Here is a 17,630-nt window from a genome sequence, read left to right on the forward strand (position 1 = left end):
AAATCAGATTTCTTTCTGACATACGGGCGCATCTTTGTCGGAATTAAAATAAAAACAAAATACTTTTAAATATATATATTCCTTTTGTCGACGTATATCTTACATAAACATTTTAACAAGCTGACCACACTCTTATTTATAAGTTGGCGCACATCAAAGTCGTGCTCCTATGGCAAACAATTTTGTTGCAAAAGACATGAAACAACAGCAAAATTTTTTGTCCTTTTCATCATTTTAAATAAGAACAACACATAAATTAAGTATTTGAAGCATAAATCTTTTCGATACAATTGTTTTAAATCACTTAAAATAAAAAAGATCGTCAGTTGCTATATATATATATATATATGTTATTTGGCACGTGTCAAACAGTTCATTGATTTTCGGCATATCAAAGAAAAACCGGCACGTGTCTAAACAATGTTGAATATCTCGTTTATTTATGATTATTTTTCTGTAAAATTTGAAATTTATGCATTAAATATCAATCTCTAACACGATATATAAAAATAATACATATAACAGCACTCCTTCTATTCCTTAGTGGCATTGTATAGTCAATTAAAGCCTTAGTGAGCACTAAGGATTTCTTAGCAGTGTTAAGACGTACCGAAAAAAAAAAAACATCCGTCATTCTTTAATAATCATAGAAGGTTAACAACTAGTTTGTTTCCCGGCCGTTATTGAAATTCTTGACAATACCTTAATATTTGTATGTTCCGAAGGCATACTGAATGTTTTACGGAGGGGACCAACCTAGTCAGTAACAACGTACTATTGTGAATTATTTTTCGGATAATAATCTTTTAGACATACATTAAAAACGGTGTCATTGATAGACAACCATGAACACAATGAAAAATGAATCCGTGAAAGTGTTCCATGTTTATTCCATTCAAGTAAATACTTGTTATGATAATACCATATATTTAACTAATTTATATAAAAAAAAAACAATATTATATCTCAAACTTGTAAATCCAATTTTAAGTTCCTCAATTTAAAATAATACATGACATATTTGCGTGATCTTATATTTGTTTAATTAAAATAATGCCTTCAAATACATGTAATGTTTATTTTTATTCAATTTTCAACAAAACATTTTAGCTTAGTTTAAACGAAATTCAGAACAGAGAATTCAACCACTGTTGAAGAGAATATACATATTCGTGTTAATTCGCCTCACTTTGATTTGTTAATTCATGTTTGACATTTAACATTTTAATCCGCAATCCACATTTACCCGACAATCTTGTATGTTGTATTTTCTCAATGAAATAAGGTGTTTTTGGAGACTATAGCAGCAACATTGCCGTTATTAAATAAAAATATTAAATTTTCGCTATCTGATAATTATAGCCGCGGGTTAAAATGTTCATTAAAATGTATAATATTATACTATAATGGGCATTTTAGAATGACATGAAGTTCATCTTCAATAGTAGAGCTACAACACATGTCATCTCGTGGACTTCTTTTCTTTCATACTTTCCAGTTTCTATTTTTTTAGTGGAGCTACCCCACATTTAAATTTTGCAAAAACACATTTGTTTTTAATTGACAGAATATTTTTAACAAATACCAGTTGGCCAACAGTATATTTTTAAGTCCATTTTGGCTCAGTTGAATAGAAATTCCAATTTTAACTCTTCTGTCGTAGAAATGTCAATATTATGTTATTGTTTGTACGTACAACATGTATCATTATATCAAAATGTGTCAGTCCCAGCCAAGATTCACCGAATAACCACAAAATCTTTACAGATGATAAAATATTTACACAAACAGTCATGAATCTGTATGAACGTTATGTACGAAGAAGTTAATTAAGAGTCTACAAGAAAGTAAGTATGACTGTAAATTTTATTTAAAGTCGGAACATACACATATATTATATATATATATACATACATATACTTTAACCGCTCTATAACCGACTATCATATAAAAACCGCAATGTATGAACGTTACACAATTAGAGATGAACGTTTCACAAATGCACGTTATCTGATCTACACAATTATACACGATTGACGAACGCACGATACACGGTTAAGAATGAATGATTGATGAACGCACGATACACGCACGATACACGGTTAAGAATGGATGTTTGATGAGCGCACGATACACGCACGATACACGCACGATACACGATTAAGAATACACGATGCAGGCACGTTACACGGAAAATACACGGAACGATGAATGATGAACGCACGATTGGTACACGCACGATACACGCACGATGCACGCACGCAACACGCACGATACACGATGAACGCACGGAATAATGGTCAGTTTGAATTTTAGAAGGTCTGTAACATAGTTTAGAATCGTAACTGATAATAAATCAGTTATTGCCGTGCGGGAAAATCAGGGAGGTAAAAACAAAATATTTAATGACATCATGAAGGATTCATTTATGCTGGTGTGCGAAAATAATATTGATCTTCGTTTACAGTACATTCCACCTACTCTCAATGAGGCGGACGCCCCATCTCAATCAGTTTCTTCACTTGATTCAGAACTTAGTTTAGAAAGCTTGTCCATACTAGAAAGTACTTACAAACCACATAATTTTGATCTAATATCATTTGATTCAAATGTTATGACGACGACGTCAGGTGAAAAACTCAAACATTTTACTCTTTCACCTTCTACCGTGCCAGCAGGTGTAAATTTATTTGCCCAATATTTTTCATTAGAAACGAATCCTTACGTTTACCCGCCTATAAACATTATTTTTCCAGGTTTTACCTTTTTTGTAAGAACAGCATGTAAGACAGTGCAGTTTTATTGCACCTCCCTTACCGAAAAAATCTGCCTTCTGCAAAAAGTTGCTCCAGGTCTGCTGCGAAGTTGCTGCAGACTTGCAGCGAACATAGATTCTGTATTTGCGGAATGTTTGCTGCAAATACGCGACAGGTCTGCTGCAAAAAATTGCGCTAAAATCTAATACTTTGTTACATACCAGTTCGTTTAATGAATGTTTAGATTAAACAGGTAACATGCACAGATTAGAAAATGTTTATTTATACGTTGCACATCATTTCAATCATGAAGTCTGTAATAAAGTATATGAATTCACCATTTACGAATTTGTTGGTTGCCAACACGGTTTGGTTGATCATTATGAAATGTTAATTTCACAAATATTTATAGACATGCTTCCGTCGTACCTTTCCACATGTTTAAGACAAGTCATTGGTCGTATGTGTCTTTACTGCATTGTTTTCCATTTGCACAACATGACGTGCCATATATTTGGAAACATCAAGAATCCGCCATAGATTAGGAAATTACCAAACTTACCATAAATTAGGATTGTAAAAAATCTGCCTAGATTTAGGAAGGCATGACGTCACATTTACCATTGATTAGGAATATGCCATACATTTGGAACTCACCATATATTTGAGTCCTACATATATACATTGGAAAGCTGACAAATGCACTCACACGCACACACACACACACACAAGAAAATATTGGAACATTGTAGGCCCATTTTAAAAGACTTCATCGGAAACAAAAATAAATACTGTCGATTTCTCGGAACAAAGTTCACACTAACTCAGATGACCAATGAACTGAACATTTGATTGAAACTATCGATCTTTTTTTTTTTATCAAAACCAGATACCATATAGTCGGCTGTATTAGCCTTAACATAAAATTGTTAAACAATTCAAACAAGAAAGCTAACCGTCCAAATTTATAACAAATAATTTACGAAAAACAAATATGATCAACATGAAACATTGATTCTCAAGACCAATGAACTGAACATATAAAAGAAACACATAGAGTTTGTCTTAATAATAAGTTAAAGCTAAAACAATATTTTTCTAAAAAATAAAATCATTATGATTTTGAATCATTAGCAAAAATTTTGAAGGGTATTAGACCCAATCAAATAGACAGTCAGGGGCATTACTTAAACAAGTAACTTTTAAAATTACCTGTATAAGTAATGTTGAAAACGAGGCTATTTTAAAAATTACTTATATAAGTAACTTTTCTAAATATTATTTTTATAGGTGACCAATTATACAAATTTTACTAGTTTTAACAAATTTTTACAGACATCTGGTTAGTTTTCCCATGAAATATAAAATCTAATCCTTCTGAAACATTAATTGCTTTTCTGATGCACTTATCTTTGATATCGACGCTTCTTGGTCAAAGATTGGTCTCTTGGGACTATTAAAATATCGTTTTCCTTCAAAATCTTGAAGAAAGACAGATTTAATAAAATGTCAATTGTTCTTGAACAATTGAGAGGTCTTTCCTTTTCGAAATGTAAAGTACATGTTCCAATAGTCGTAGAATGCATTGAAAAGCTCTCAAACACACACAAAACCGTTAAAAAATGACAAAAACAACAAATTCGATAATTTGGACATGACCTTGACTTTTGACCTTGTAACTTTTGTGAAGGCCATTGGTCCACAATGTCATTATAAAAGACCCATGGGTCTAGGACTTTTCGTTCAAGAGTTAAAGCTAATTTTACCTTTTCAGAAACCGTTAACGAGGGTTATGTCCCTTAAGAATATGTCAAATCCTTTCGGTCAAAATGTAGAAAAGTTGTGCCTCAGTCACCCAAACATTTTTCACTGTTTACTATTTCTGTAAGAGTAACCGTTTTTGAGATATCGACTAAAAAGTTGAAAGGTCAAAGGTCAAGGTCAACCTTAAAAAGCTCTAAAACACACTAAAAATCCTTAAAATAAGGTCAAAAACACATAATTCGCTATCTGGGACATGACCTTGACCTTTGAACTTTTGACCTTTGTCAAGGTCATTAGTCCCCAATGTCATTGCTGAAGACCCCATGGGTCTAGGACCTTTGGTTATATAGTAAAAGCTGATTTTGTCTTTTCAGACACCTAAATCAGGGGTTATGCCCCTTATAGAAAGGTCAAATCTCTTCGGTCAAAATGTAACAAAGTTGAGCCTTAATGACCCAAACCTTTTCCACTATTCAAAACTTCTATAAGTATAATGGTTTCTGAGTTTCCCATAACAAGGTGTTAGGTCAAAGGTCAAGGTCAACATACACATTTGACCTTGAGATATTTTTCAAAGTCACATGAATTGATGATGAATGGTGAAGATCCTAGGTGTCTATGACTTACGGTTTCTGAGTTTTGGTGGCCAACCGACACCGGTTAATTTTAATAGGGGCATAACCCTACCAATGAGTCGTTGAATCTTTTCGATCCAAATGTAACGAAGAACGGGGGTCTGGTCCTTAACAAATTTCACCCTTTGTTTTTTTTTTCTACCTGTTACGGTTACGGTGTTGGAACGATAACAAGGTTTTTGGGTTTCAGAGGGATTACTCCGAACCGACAAAATATTTCGACTCACAGGGTGAGTTCCTGATAGGTATTCATGACACCGATACAAAGTGTGAACATGAAAGCGACACTTCTTACGGTTTACGCGGATAAATTTGTCAAAGTTTGGCGGAAGAATAATAATAATAATTAAAAACCAATTGTTCAGAGAACAATTGAAGGTCTTTCCATCAAAACAATGTATTTTGATATGAAAAGTTGTGAAACTAAGTTTAAAATGTCATTTCAATCGTCAAATGATAGCTCCAAGTAAGCTGATTCCAAAAATATATTGTTTCCATACATTTTTTTTAAATAAGGGAGATAATTTGTTACTTCCGGTTTGAAAAATGTTACTTCCGATTATATTTGAATATTTACTTGACACTGATTCCAAAAATATCTGGTTCTATATACTTTTGTATTAATAAAGTACAAAAAAATAGCTATTTCCGGTTTACAAAAGGTCACTTCCGGTTGTTTTTTACAAGGTTAAATGGTTTGATACCTTTTTCTAAAAGTTGTATATCTTTATCATGTATACATATAGAATAAAAGCAAAGGTCAAAATCTAGAACGTCAAATTAAGCTATGACCTTGAGATCAATTTCAAGGTCATAAACCAAGGACCTCAAATCAAAAGACCATAGGTCTTTATTATATTTTAGTTAATGAGTTACATCACCAAACGCGTATTTTTAAATACAAGAGGGGAGAAAACTCCCTTTTACATTCAACGTACGCTTGCAATCAAAATTTACATCTTACGACATGTCGCAAGTAACAATTTAGTAAAAATAATTTGTTGATATCTTAAACAGTCTTTGGATATAAGTGAAAATAAGCCAAATTCAAATATTAGAATATGACCTTGAACTTTGACCTTGACCTAATTTTCATTTTTTGGGACCAAGGACCTCAAACCAAAAGATCCTAGGTCTCTATCACTTATGATTTATAAGATAGAAATTCATATCACTTATATCAGATGCATAAGGGGAAATAACTCTCATATGGAGCGGTCATATCGCTTTGGTCAAAATAGGACAAATCATGCGAAGGATATAACGAGCAATTTTGTAAAATAAATTTGTCATAATCTTTTACGGTTGCGAAGGAGATGCGCTAACAAGGAAAACAGTGTTTGGGGAGATAACTCCTACAAAGAAAAGTATTCGTTTACGCAGGGTAAATTTCAAAAGCGCATAAACTGTTCAATATCATATACCAAATATCTAAGCGACATATTGCGAAACAAATGTTTATCGCAAGAACAAAATTAGGCGGAAGAAAAAAAAAATAATCAGAAGAAAAACAATAGGTCTTTCCACAGAAAAGTGGAAAGACCTAATAATAATTAAAAACCAATTGTTCAGAGAACCATTGATGGTCTTTCCACCGGTTTAGACCTTTTTTATATAAACATATTTTAATTTGGTTTTGAAGGAGTAGGTTCAGTAAGACCCCTTTTTGGCCCCACAAATAAGCAGTTTTGCAAAATTGTGAAAATGTAATCTTTTAGCTATTTTTTTGGAAAGTAGAATGCTTCTGCTACATAAATATGTGCTGTTTTTGACAAAACAATGCATATATATCGTGTACTAGCACCATAAAGTTGTGCTGAATTACTGAAATCTTCACAATTATAGCATTTTAGTTAAATTTTAGACGGTTTTCGTCTTAAATGAAAGTGGCCGCATTCGTGTTCATTCATAATATTGAAATGTAAATTGTATTTGATGATAATACATAACATATATAAAGGTTGAGGATGAACACGGATGCGGCCACTTTCATTTTTGACGAAAACCATCTGAAAAGTGACGTTTTTTTGCATATTTGATAGATTTTTCATATCGGAGCGTTTTTAATGACTGAATCAGTAAAAATCTTTAGCATAAACTAATCGAATCAATTAAAATAGACACTTAAGTGTTTAAAAAGTGTCCTAAATATCTCGTTAGATGAAACTGAAATTTGGGGCCAAAATCGGCCCTTACCGGACCTACTCCTTTCAATTTTAGCGTCAAATGACAGCTTATTGAACGCTTATTCAAAAAATATATGTTTTATATAAAAAAAATATATAGAAAAGGGAGATAATCTTTTACTTCCGGTTTAAAAAGTTTACTTTCGATATTGTTTGATAGTTTACTTGACACTGATTACAAAAATATATGGTTCTATATACTTTTACATTGATTTAGTACAAAAAATAGCTTCTAGCGGTTTACAAAAGGTCACTTCCGGTTGTGTTTTTTAAGGTCACTTACTAACAATTGTGTGAAAATATTTTGTCGATATCTTGTATGATTTCTGAAAATAAGAGATAACAAGCCAAAATAAAAATTTTAATCATGACCTTGACCTTTGACCTTGACCTCATTTTCATTTTTGCGGACCAAGGACCTCAAATCAAAAGACCCTAGGCCTCTACCACTTATGGTTTTCCAGTTAAAAATGCATATCACTTATATCAAATATAAAAGGGGAAATAACTCTCATATGGAGTCTCCGGATAGCTTCGGTCAAAATGAATCAAATTATCCTGAGGATATAACGAGCAATTTGGTAAAATAAATATGTCTGTTTCTTATACGGTTGCGAAGATTAAGCGATAACAAGAAAAACAGTGTTCGGGGAGATAACTCTTATATGAGAAAGTATTGGGTTTAGCAGGGTCAGTTTCAAAAGCGCATAAACTGTTCGATATCATATTTTATTTATCAAAGCGACATCTTGCGAAACAAAAAAACAGCGAAGGAAAAAAAAATTAGGCAGAAGAAAAAAAAAATAATAATCAGAAGAAAACCAATAGGTCTTTCCACGGAAAAGTGGAAAGACCTAATAAACAGAAGAAATACAGTAAGGTCTTTCCCTTTAGAAAAAGAAAAGACCTTAATAATAAACAGAAGAAATACAGTAAGGTCTTTCCCTTTTGAAAAAGGAAAGACGTTAAATAGATAGAACCTATGAATTGATTAAGACTTGAAGTTATTTATAATTTGTAACCCAAAACAATTACATATGTTCCTAAAATAAGTGTTATTACTAATTCTTTCAAAGATGTACAATATTACTTATTCAAGTAACATTTTTATCATTAATTTTAAAGTAACCCTTTATGTCTATTTTCCTCTCAAATCTTACAAATTCTTAAATTTATGATATAAAATGATGTAAAAATTCATGAAAACTACATTTAGTCCCTGCTTTTATTGAAATTCAAACTAACTCTATTTAGTAATTTTATATTTTTTTTAAAACTAAAATTACCAATATAAGTAACTAAAAAAAGTTACTTGTTTAAGTAACGCCTCTGACTGATAGAGGGAATCCATTTTACTTGCGAAGGGAAAGGCTTAATTGCATAGTTAAATGAAAGTACAACAGGGAATATTCAATTGGTTGTTTTATAGCTTAGTTTTGAAAGCGTGCGGTACCGACATGCGTTCGTTATATTTAGGATAAGCACTATCTTATTTCGTTCCCCGTTATTCAATATGCATACTTATCACATACCTTACGGATGAAAGATTTCTCCTCTCCGTACCACATTTTATTCAGAATATCTGTAACGGTTTTGTTGTCAAGAAATGCCTTATTTTTCGTCCTAATTGCATCTTCCAAGTAACCGTGGTTCACCAACAGACGACCAGCATGATTCACTGATTCACCGAGCTCATTTTCGACTGAATTGTTGTTTGATGTAGCCTCATAAATAAATCCTGTTATTAAGGTTGCCCGCTCAGTTAAATATCTATAAAATAGACCCCTTTACTGAACATTGCATGTGTACAACATATTTATGACAAATCTTTAATCCATAATATAGTCTTTAGTTTTGACCCTTTTCAAATTATGATTGCAAAGTATGGCATATTTTTGTATATAATATATTTTATAAAGGCATTGGTAAATAAATATTATGTTTTATACTCAAACATACATGTAGATATAGTTCGAAATCGTGTTAGGCTTTTAGATAATGGTTTTAAATTGTAAGGTAATGTTTTGATTGATAATACATTGTAATAACTGTGTAATGCAACATCAGTAAAAAATGTGGACTCAACGAGACACAGATTATAATTGAACGATTGAGCACAGACTGTTATCACTTTTAACTACAAGTTATTTCAGTAGTTTTTCATTCTATTGAAATGACATCAAATATAGGTTTGAATCTCTTTACACTCACATAACATTAAGAAACATATCTGACAGTTTTAGTTCTTCACAAAATACAAAGATTGTAAAATTATTGCAATTTTGCATTTGAATTATGGAAAAAAAAGCATCTGCATAACGTGTATTTGTGAAGTGCGCTATTAATGAACAAACCCCTTGGTAAAACGGACAAAAACCATCATGCATAAAAAAAAATATAATATTATTATGTACTTGTTTTGAATAATCATTTATTACACCATTATTACGAGTAAGAAGTATAGAAACTAATCAAAATGCTATGAAATAAATTCGTAATTTGACAAAAGGTCTCGAGCTCGTCATCTGTCAAACATTCAGTACAGTATCTGCATTGATATTTCCCTTACAGTTTTAATCTTTGTGATGTCTCTCTCTGTATTTGTTCATTTTTCTTATCATCACTAGCATCTTGTAGAATTTTGCATCCTATCAAAATATGACGAATGCGAACCTGCAGAATAGAAAAAGATTGTGAATATTTTATTAAATCGAGGGAAATGCATTTTTTTTCTTACCCCAGTGGTTAGCGGTTCAGTTTTGACATGACTATCAATTATATGGTCATTATTATAAATATCCTGTTTCCAAAACTTTGAATTTTTCGAAAAACTAAAGGATTTCCTTACCCACGGCATACATTACCTTATGTTTGGTTTATATTTTTGAATTTTGGGTCCTCAATGCTCTTCAACTTTTTGACTTTATGACTATTTTGGACTGAGCGTCACTGACGAGTCTCATATAGACGAAACGCTTGTCTAGCGTACCTTTGATTACAAAAAATAACCAAACGTTTTCCTTCACATATCTCATACGATTCTACGGCACGCCTAAGAAATAAAATTTTCGGTACAAACATCTGAAGGTCCAAAAAGGGAATCAGTAGCCTCGAACTGATTTCTTGAGATCTGACCATAAGAAGAGGGACGAAAGATACAAGAGAGACAGCCAAACTCATAAACTCATGACAATGCTATTTCTTAAAATGAAAAAGACAAACAGACAAACAATAGTACACATGACACAACATAGAAAACTAAAGAATAAGCAACACGAACTCAACCAAGATCCTGCTCCACATGTGGCACCCGTCGTGTTGCTCATCACTACAAACAATTAAAGTCTGAAATGGCCTATATCTGTACTCGACTGTACTGACTTTTACTCGACCATTCTGAATTGGTCTGACTTTTACTTGACATTACTCGACCCCAGTCGGAACCATACTCGACTGTACTGAATCGTACTTGACCCTTATCTTTGCCGTTGACAATAGTCTGAACTATTACTAGACCAATCTGAAACAGTCTTAACCAATTCTTGCTCTGTACTCGACCTATTTTCCAGTCTAAACCGTACTTAACCAAAGGTCTGAACCATACTAGACCAAATAACCTCTACTTTTGTTAACTGTAAAAATACATTTCGTTTTAACTGACATATATAACAACAGCCAACAAAATTTATAAATTGTTTAACCATATATTAGAAATATATCTATTATTATATTTAGGATAAAAAATAAGATATTATATAATATTATAATGTATATCAAAAAGGGATAAAATTAAATAAATAGAATAAAATTGTTTTTCTGAGAAGTGGTGAAATATAAAATATAACCTCTGCTTGGGGCAAACTCAGATCACACCTGGTCAGAGGTATTAAATTCTAAATAACATTTATTCAAAACTGCAACATCCTGTTTAACTTAAAAAAAACAAGGCCTTTCGAATATACATGATAAGTAATACACGAATTTAAGAAAATAGGGCTTTCTTTTTACCTACAGGTAAAACACACATGTACTGAGGCAATTATACCATATTAAAGTGCTTAATGAATGCCATGTCTTTAATTTGACAAAAACTACTTAAATCAATTGCAATAAATTTTTACTGTTACTTTGGAACACATTTCCTTTTTTAAAAAAGTTATCAAGGATCGCTATGGAAATTATATTATCATGATTATATTAAATTCTTAGTTTAATAAAACAAAACAATTGAGGTTTCATTTTTTTTTTCAATTCATTAAGTTGTTTTATATACTATTTTTTATAAATATTGAAAATATTAGTCACAATTCATTTTTTAGATTATTTGATCAGCTTGTTTTATTTGTATTTTAAAGTTGACATATATTATCATGTAATATTGTGTTGAAGTTATGTTATGATTGATTATTGTGAAATTTTAATTTCAATACTATATTGAATACATTTTAATAGCAAGTTGCTGTTCAAATTTCATTTTTATTAAAATTATTTCCTAAATTGATAAAATTCAATTGATAAATACAAAGAATAGGTCTAGGTTGGTTAAGACTTGGTCGAGTATGGTTCAGACTAGGTCGAGTATGGTTCAGACTCGGTCGAGTACGGTTCAGACTAGGTCGAGTATAATTCAGACTAGGTCGAGCATGGTACAGACTCGTAAACAATGATTAAGAACTGGTCAAGTACAAATTCAGACTGTTAAGTATGGTTCAGACTATAGTCGAGTATTATCAAATATATTTCAGACCAATTCAGACTGGTCGAGTAAAATTCAGTACAGTCTAGTACAGATATAGGCCATTTCAGACTTTTCGTGGTTTGTAGTGCATGTTATAACAAATCCGGTAAATAGTTTAATTCGGTAGGTCACATTCATGAATGAGAAGGGGATTGTAGTTACGACGTAAGGAACATATTCGATATAATCTGTGAAACGGTTATTCCATAATGGTCAACCAACTCGTGATGGCGTACGTGAAATTAACGACGGATGCTTTCAACTTCGGCATTTGGAGCGCCTGGTTTAATAACTTCCTTGTGAGCAGCAACCCTCTATCATGATAGGCAATACAAGCACGGGAATATCGTATCAATATGAAGTTTGTTCGATCTGTCAACCATAGTACATGTACGTTTTTCCTGTTCTTTATTCATTTAGTTGCTTTAGTTCTCTCGGTTGGAATTTCTTGTTCTTTTGAACTCAAAAAAAAGATGTTCCATTTATAAATGGCAACAGTAATATACCTTGTTCGAAAGTCATAAATCGATTGAGAGAAAACAAATTCGGGTTACAAACCAAAACCGAGGGAAACACGCCAAGTAAAGAGGAAAACAACGAAACAACAGAAACATTTAAATGCAACAAAAACCCAAACGACGAGATACCAGACTTGGTACAAAAAGAAAAATGGTGGGTTTGTGACAAAAAAAAAAAAGAACATAACATTGTGAATTACAATTAGAATATGACTGTGAATTTGACGCTTACATGTAAAGTTATCGCTTTAAATGGAATTTTGATATTATTAATTTCGATGTCTTCAACGTTATCTCGAAACCCTATACTGGTTATATCTTTAAGATTACATCTATGTTTAAAAGCAAAATTATTTCATCTGAAAAGGAATGGCTGTATTTACATTAAAAAAATACTCCACTACAAACCAGTAAAAGTCTGAAATGGCCTATCTATGTACTAGACTGTACTAATTTTTACTCGACCAGTCTGAATTGGTCTGAAATTTACTTGATAATACTCGACTGTAGCCTGACCAGTTCATAACTATTTTATACGAGTCTGAACCATGCTCGACCTAGTCTGAACCATACTCGACCTAGTCTGAACCATACTTGACCTAGTCTGCACCATACTCGACCAAGTCTTAACCAACCTAGACCTATTCTTTGTATCTATCTACTGAATTTTATCAATTTAGGAAATATTTTTAAGAAAAATGAAATTCGAACACACAACTTTAAATTAAAAATGTATTCAATATAGTATTGAAATTTAAATTTCACAATAATCAATCATAATATAACTTCAACACAATATTAATTAACACTTACATAATAATATATCAACTTTAAAATACAAATAAAACAAGCTGATCAAATAATATAAAAAAATGAATTGCGACTATCATTTTCAATATTATTCAATATTATTTTATGAATATTTCTTAAGTATTTTATGCTAACAGGCTTTTTCACCATTAACTTACGCTTAGTATAGATTTATGTTGTCAGTTGACTAATATTAATATAAAATAGTTTATAAAATAACTTAATAAATTTTAAATAATGAGACCTCAATTGTTTTATTTTATTAAACCAAAAATTTAACATAATCATTATTAATAGAATTTCCATGGCGATCCTTGATAACCTTTTTAAAAAGGAAATGTGTTTCAAAGTAACAGTAAAAATCTATTTCAATTGATTTAAGTATTTTTTGTCAAATTAAAGACATGGCATTCATTAAGCACTTTAATATGGTCTAATTGCCTCAGTACATGTGTGTTTTATCTGTAGGTAAAACAAAAGTCCTATTTTCTTACATTTGTGTATTACTTATCTTGTATATTCGAAAGGCCTTGTTTTTTTTAAGTTAAACAGGATGTTGCAATGTTATTTAGAATTTAATACCTCTGACCAGTTGTGATCTTATTTATGAGTTTGCCCCAAGCAGAGGTTATACTTTATATTTCACCACTACTCAGAAAAACAATTTTATCTATTTATTTATTTTTATCCCTTTTTGATATAAATTATATATAATATATTATTTTTTTATCCTAAATATAATAATAAATATGTTTCTAATATAGGTTAAACAATGTATTAATTTTGTTGGCTGTTGTTATATAAGTCAGTTCAAAAGAAAGGAGAAGGTCCGGTAAGTACCGATTTTGGCCTCAAATTTCAGGTTTATCTGACGAAAGATTTTGACCACTTTTTAAACACTTAAGTGTCTATTTTATTTGAATTAATTAGTTAATGCGAAAGATTTTAACAGATTTAGATATTAAAAACGATCTGATTCAAGCTCAAATATGAAAAATCTACCTAATATGCCAAAAAATTTCACTTTTCAGATGTTTTTTGGTAAAAATGAAAGTGGCCGCATCCGTATTCATCCTCAACCTTTATATATGTTATGTATTATCATAAAATACAACTTACGTTTCAATATTAAGGATGAACACGAATGCGGCCACTTTCGTTTTACACGAAAACCGTCTAAAATTTAACTAAAATGCTAAAATTATGAGGATTTCAGTAATTTAGCATGACTTAATGGTGCTAGTACCGGATATATGTGCATTGTATTGTTAAAAACAGCTCATATTTATGTAGCAGAGGCATTCTACTGTCCAATAAATAACTAAATGTTTACATTTTAACAATTTTGTAAAACTGTTATATTTTGGGGCCAAAAAGGGGTCTTACTGAACCTACTCCTTTATTTTAACAGTTAAAAAGTAGAGGTTATTTGGTCTAGTATGGTTCAGACTGGTCGAGTATTGTTCAGACCTTTGGTTAAGTATGGTTCAGACTGGAAAAATAGGTTGAGTACAGATCAAGAATGGGTTAAGACTGTTTCAGACTGGTCGAGTAATAGTTCAGACTATTTTCAACGACAAAGATAAGGGTCAAGTACGATTAAGTACAGTCGAGTATGGTTCAGACTGGAATTTAGTTTAAACATATTTTATTTGCTGAATTAAAGCAAAATGGATTAGACACAAGTAAATCATACTTATGAAGTCTTCTCCATAATACAATATAAAGTTACAATAATATTATAATATAATGGACATGCATATAAAACAAACAATTTATGCAATATAATACTAGCTTTGATAGGTGAAGAAAGAGGATAGAAAGTAAAAAGAGAAAAAGAAAGTTTGAAAAGTCGTATAATTCTGGGACGTTGCCTTGTGAATTGATGACAATGATGACGTTCCGTGTCAGTAATAATAACGCTCTATCAAGGCATAAGAAATCTGTTTTACCTTTTTATGAAATTTTGAACATGTTTGAAAATTTGGGTATTTTGTTCGTTCGAAAGTTCCAAGTGTCCGCAAATTAATAGTTTTGTATCTAAAACAAAGTTTTCAGATAGCCAGTTAAGGTTATGGAACAGGGTTTTTCTACATAATGTGCATTTTGGGTAAACAAAGAAGTACATGTAATGGTAGACATCCTCAATATCGGACCCACAATGGCAAGAAGGATCATCTATAATATTAGCTCTAAATAGGTCATTGTTTAAGAATGAAGCGGAACATCGCAATTGCGTTAAGATGATATTTAATTTTCTTGGGTCGTACAAATAAAACGTTTCAATTTTACATAATAGACTATCGTTTTTTTAATTCTTTCTTAAATTTAGAAATAGAGTCGACACTGCGAATTTTTGGATCAAGTTTATTCCATTCACGTATAGTGGAGGGAATAAACGATTCAGTAGTAAGGGAAAGTCTACAAAATGGAACAATAATATCCTGACCATTTCGCAACGGGTAGTTGGTTGTACTTTGTACACAAGGAGGTACAAGATTACATAAATATTATGGTGCATGCTTTTGGTTCATGTTATAAAACATCTGTAATTTTCTTCTACTTCTTCTTTCAAAAAGAGATTCCCAGCTAACCTCAAAATATAAAGTTTCAGTTTTTGTTAATATTGGTAGACCTGTTACTATTCTTGTGGCCTCTGATTGCAAATTTTCTAATGTATATGAGTAGCCTATTCCCCAATTATCCCACACTTCCGTGGCATATTCAAAAAATGGGTCGAATAAAAACTAAGTATAGCTTTTCTAAATTATTTCGAGATAATCGGTATTTAAGTTTACGTAGAACATTTAAGTGTTTCTTTACACTTGTAATTATACTTTCAATATGATTGTTCCATTTTGCGTCACTACTGAAATTAACTCCCAGGTGCTTATGAGATGTACTTAAAGGCATATTCTACCATTTAAGGAAAAGCTAAGGTCTGGAGTCTCAATATTTGAAAATATCATAATTTCGGTTTTATCTGGGTTAAATGACATAAGCCATTTAGAAGACTAAACATCCAGCTCTTTCAAGTCGCGATCGATAACAGATTTAATCTATTCTCCGTCGTTACCAGAATAATTGAATGATGTGTCGTCAGCAAATAGCCGACACAGTGAAGTAAGCTTATCAGCAATATCATTAATATATAAGACAAAGAGAAGAGGGCCCAGAACTGATCCCTCGGGCACACCAGCTTAGACATTACAGAAGGAAGAAGACGAGTTATTTAATACTACTCTCTGTTTTCTGTCGTGTAGATAATCCTGAAACCAATTCAATGCGTTTCCGTCAACACCATACGCTTTCATTTTACATATAAGACCCCTATGCCAAACTTTGTCGAAAGCTTTAGAGAAGTCACAGAATACAAAACAGTTTATATCTTTTTTTTCAAGGATGCAATTATATATTTCTAGGAGTTCATGAACAGTTGAATTTTTAGAGAAAAATCCTGATTGATACTCATAAATTAATTTATTAGCTTTTAAATGATTGTATAAGTGCTTAAACACAACTCTTTCCATAACTTTTCCTACACAACTAATTAAGGATATCGGTCTATAATTTGATGGCAGAGATGAGCCTCCCTTTTTGAAAATGGGTATCAGATTTTCCATCTTCCAGCTAGTTGGGTAAATCCCCTCTCTTAAGGACTTATTAAATATAATATGGAGCGGAACTGCTACCTTTTCTGGACACAGCTTTAGCATCTGATGACTGATCACATCAGGACCAGATGCTTTGTTTGGATCTAATATCTGAATAATATCTATTATTTCTTTTATATTTACTTGGATGTCTGAAAACTTACTCTTTGTTTTTGTATCAAATTCGGGCAAATCAACATGATCTTCATCTAGCTTTGAAATCATACTAAAATATTTGTTTAACAAATTACATTTCTCCTCATCTTCATATTCAGTATCATTCAGTTCATAATCATTTATAATATTTTGTAGAAGGGGGTATGGTTTCTGAACCTTTTTTTGATTTAATTAACGTTTTCACTAATTTCCAATACGTTTTCGAGTTTGAGGGTTGTTTCGATATTAGACAGTCCAAATTTGTTTCAAAATTTTTTTTGTCGTTTTTTTCATATTATTTACTCTATTTCAGACTGGGATCGAGTAATGTCAAGTAAAAGTCAGACCAATTCAGACTGGTCGAGTAAAAATCAGTACAGTCGAGTACAGATATAGGCCATTTCAGACTTTAAT

At 31.6% G+C, this 17,630-nt stretch overlaps 1 protein-coding gene across 2 annotated transcripts in view; it reads right to left on the reverse strand.

Moving 5' to 3' along the window:
- LOC139527996 (uncharacterized) overlaps positions 1-17,630 on the reverse strand; it is a 289,349-nt gene that overhangs the window by 198,584 nt on the left and 73,135 nt on the right. Inside the window, exons 22-23 of one of the 2 annotated variants that reach the window (XM_071323756.1) lie at positions 9,911-10,014; positions 8,874-9,111 (exon numbers count right to left, since the gene is read on the reverse strand). The exons of the other annotated variant lie outside the window; for it this stretch is intronic. Coding sequence (XP_071179857.1) covers positions 8,874-9,111; positions 9,911-10,014 — 342 coding nt within the window. The remainder of the gene's footprint in view (positions 1-8,873; positions 9,112-9,910; positions 10,015-17,630) is intronic. 2 annotated transcript variants of the gene reach the window in all.

This window comes from Mytilus edulis, chromosome 6, assembly GCF_963676685.1.
Source record: "Mytilus edulis chromosome 6, xbMytEdul2.2, whole genome shotgun sequence".
NCBI classification, from domain to species: Eukaryota; Metazoa; Mollusca; class Bivalvia; order Mytilida; family Mytilidae; genus Mytilus; species Mytilus edulis.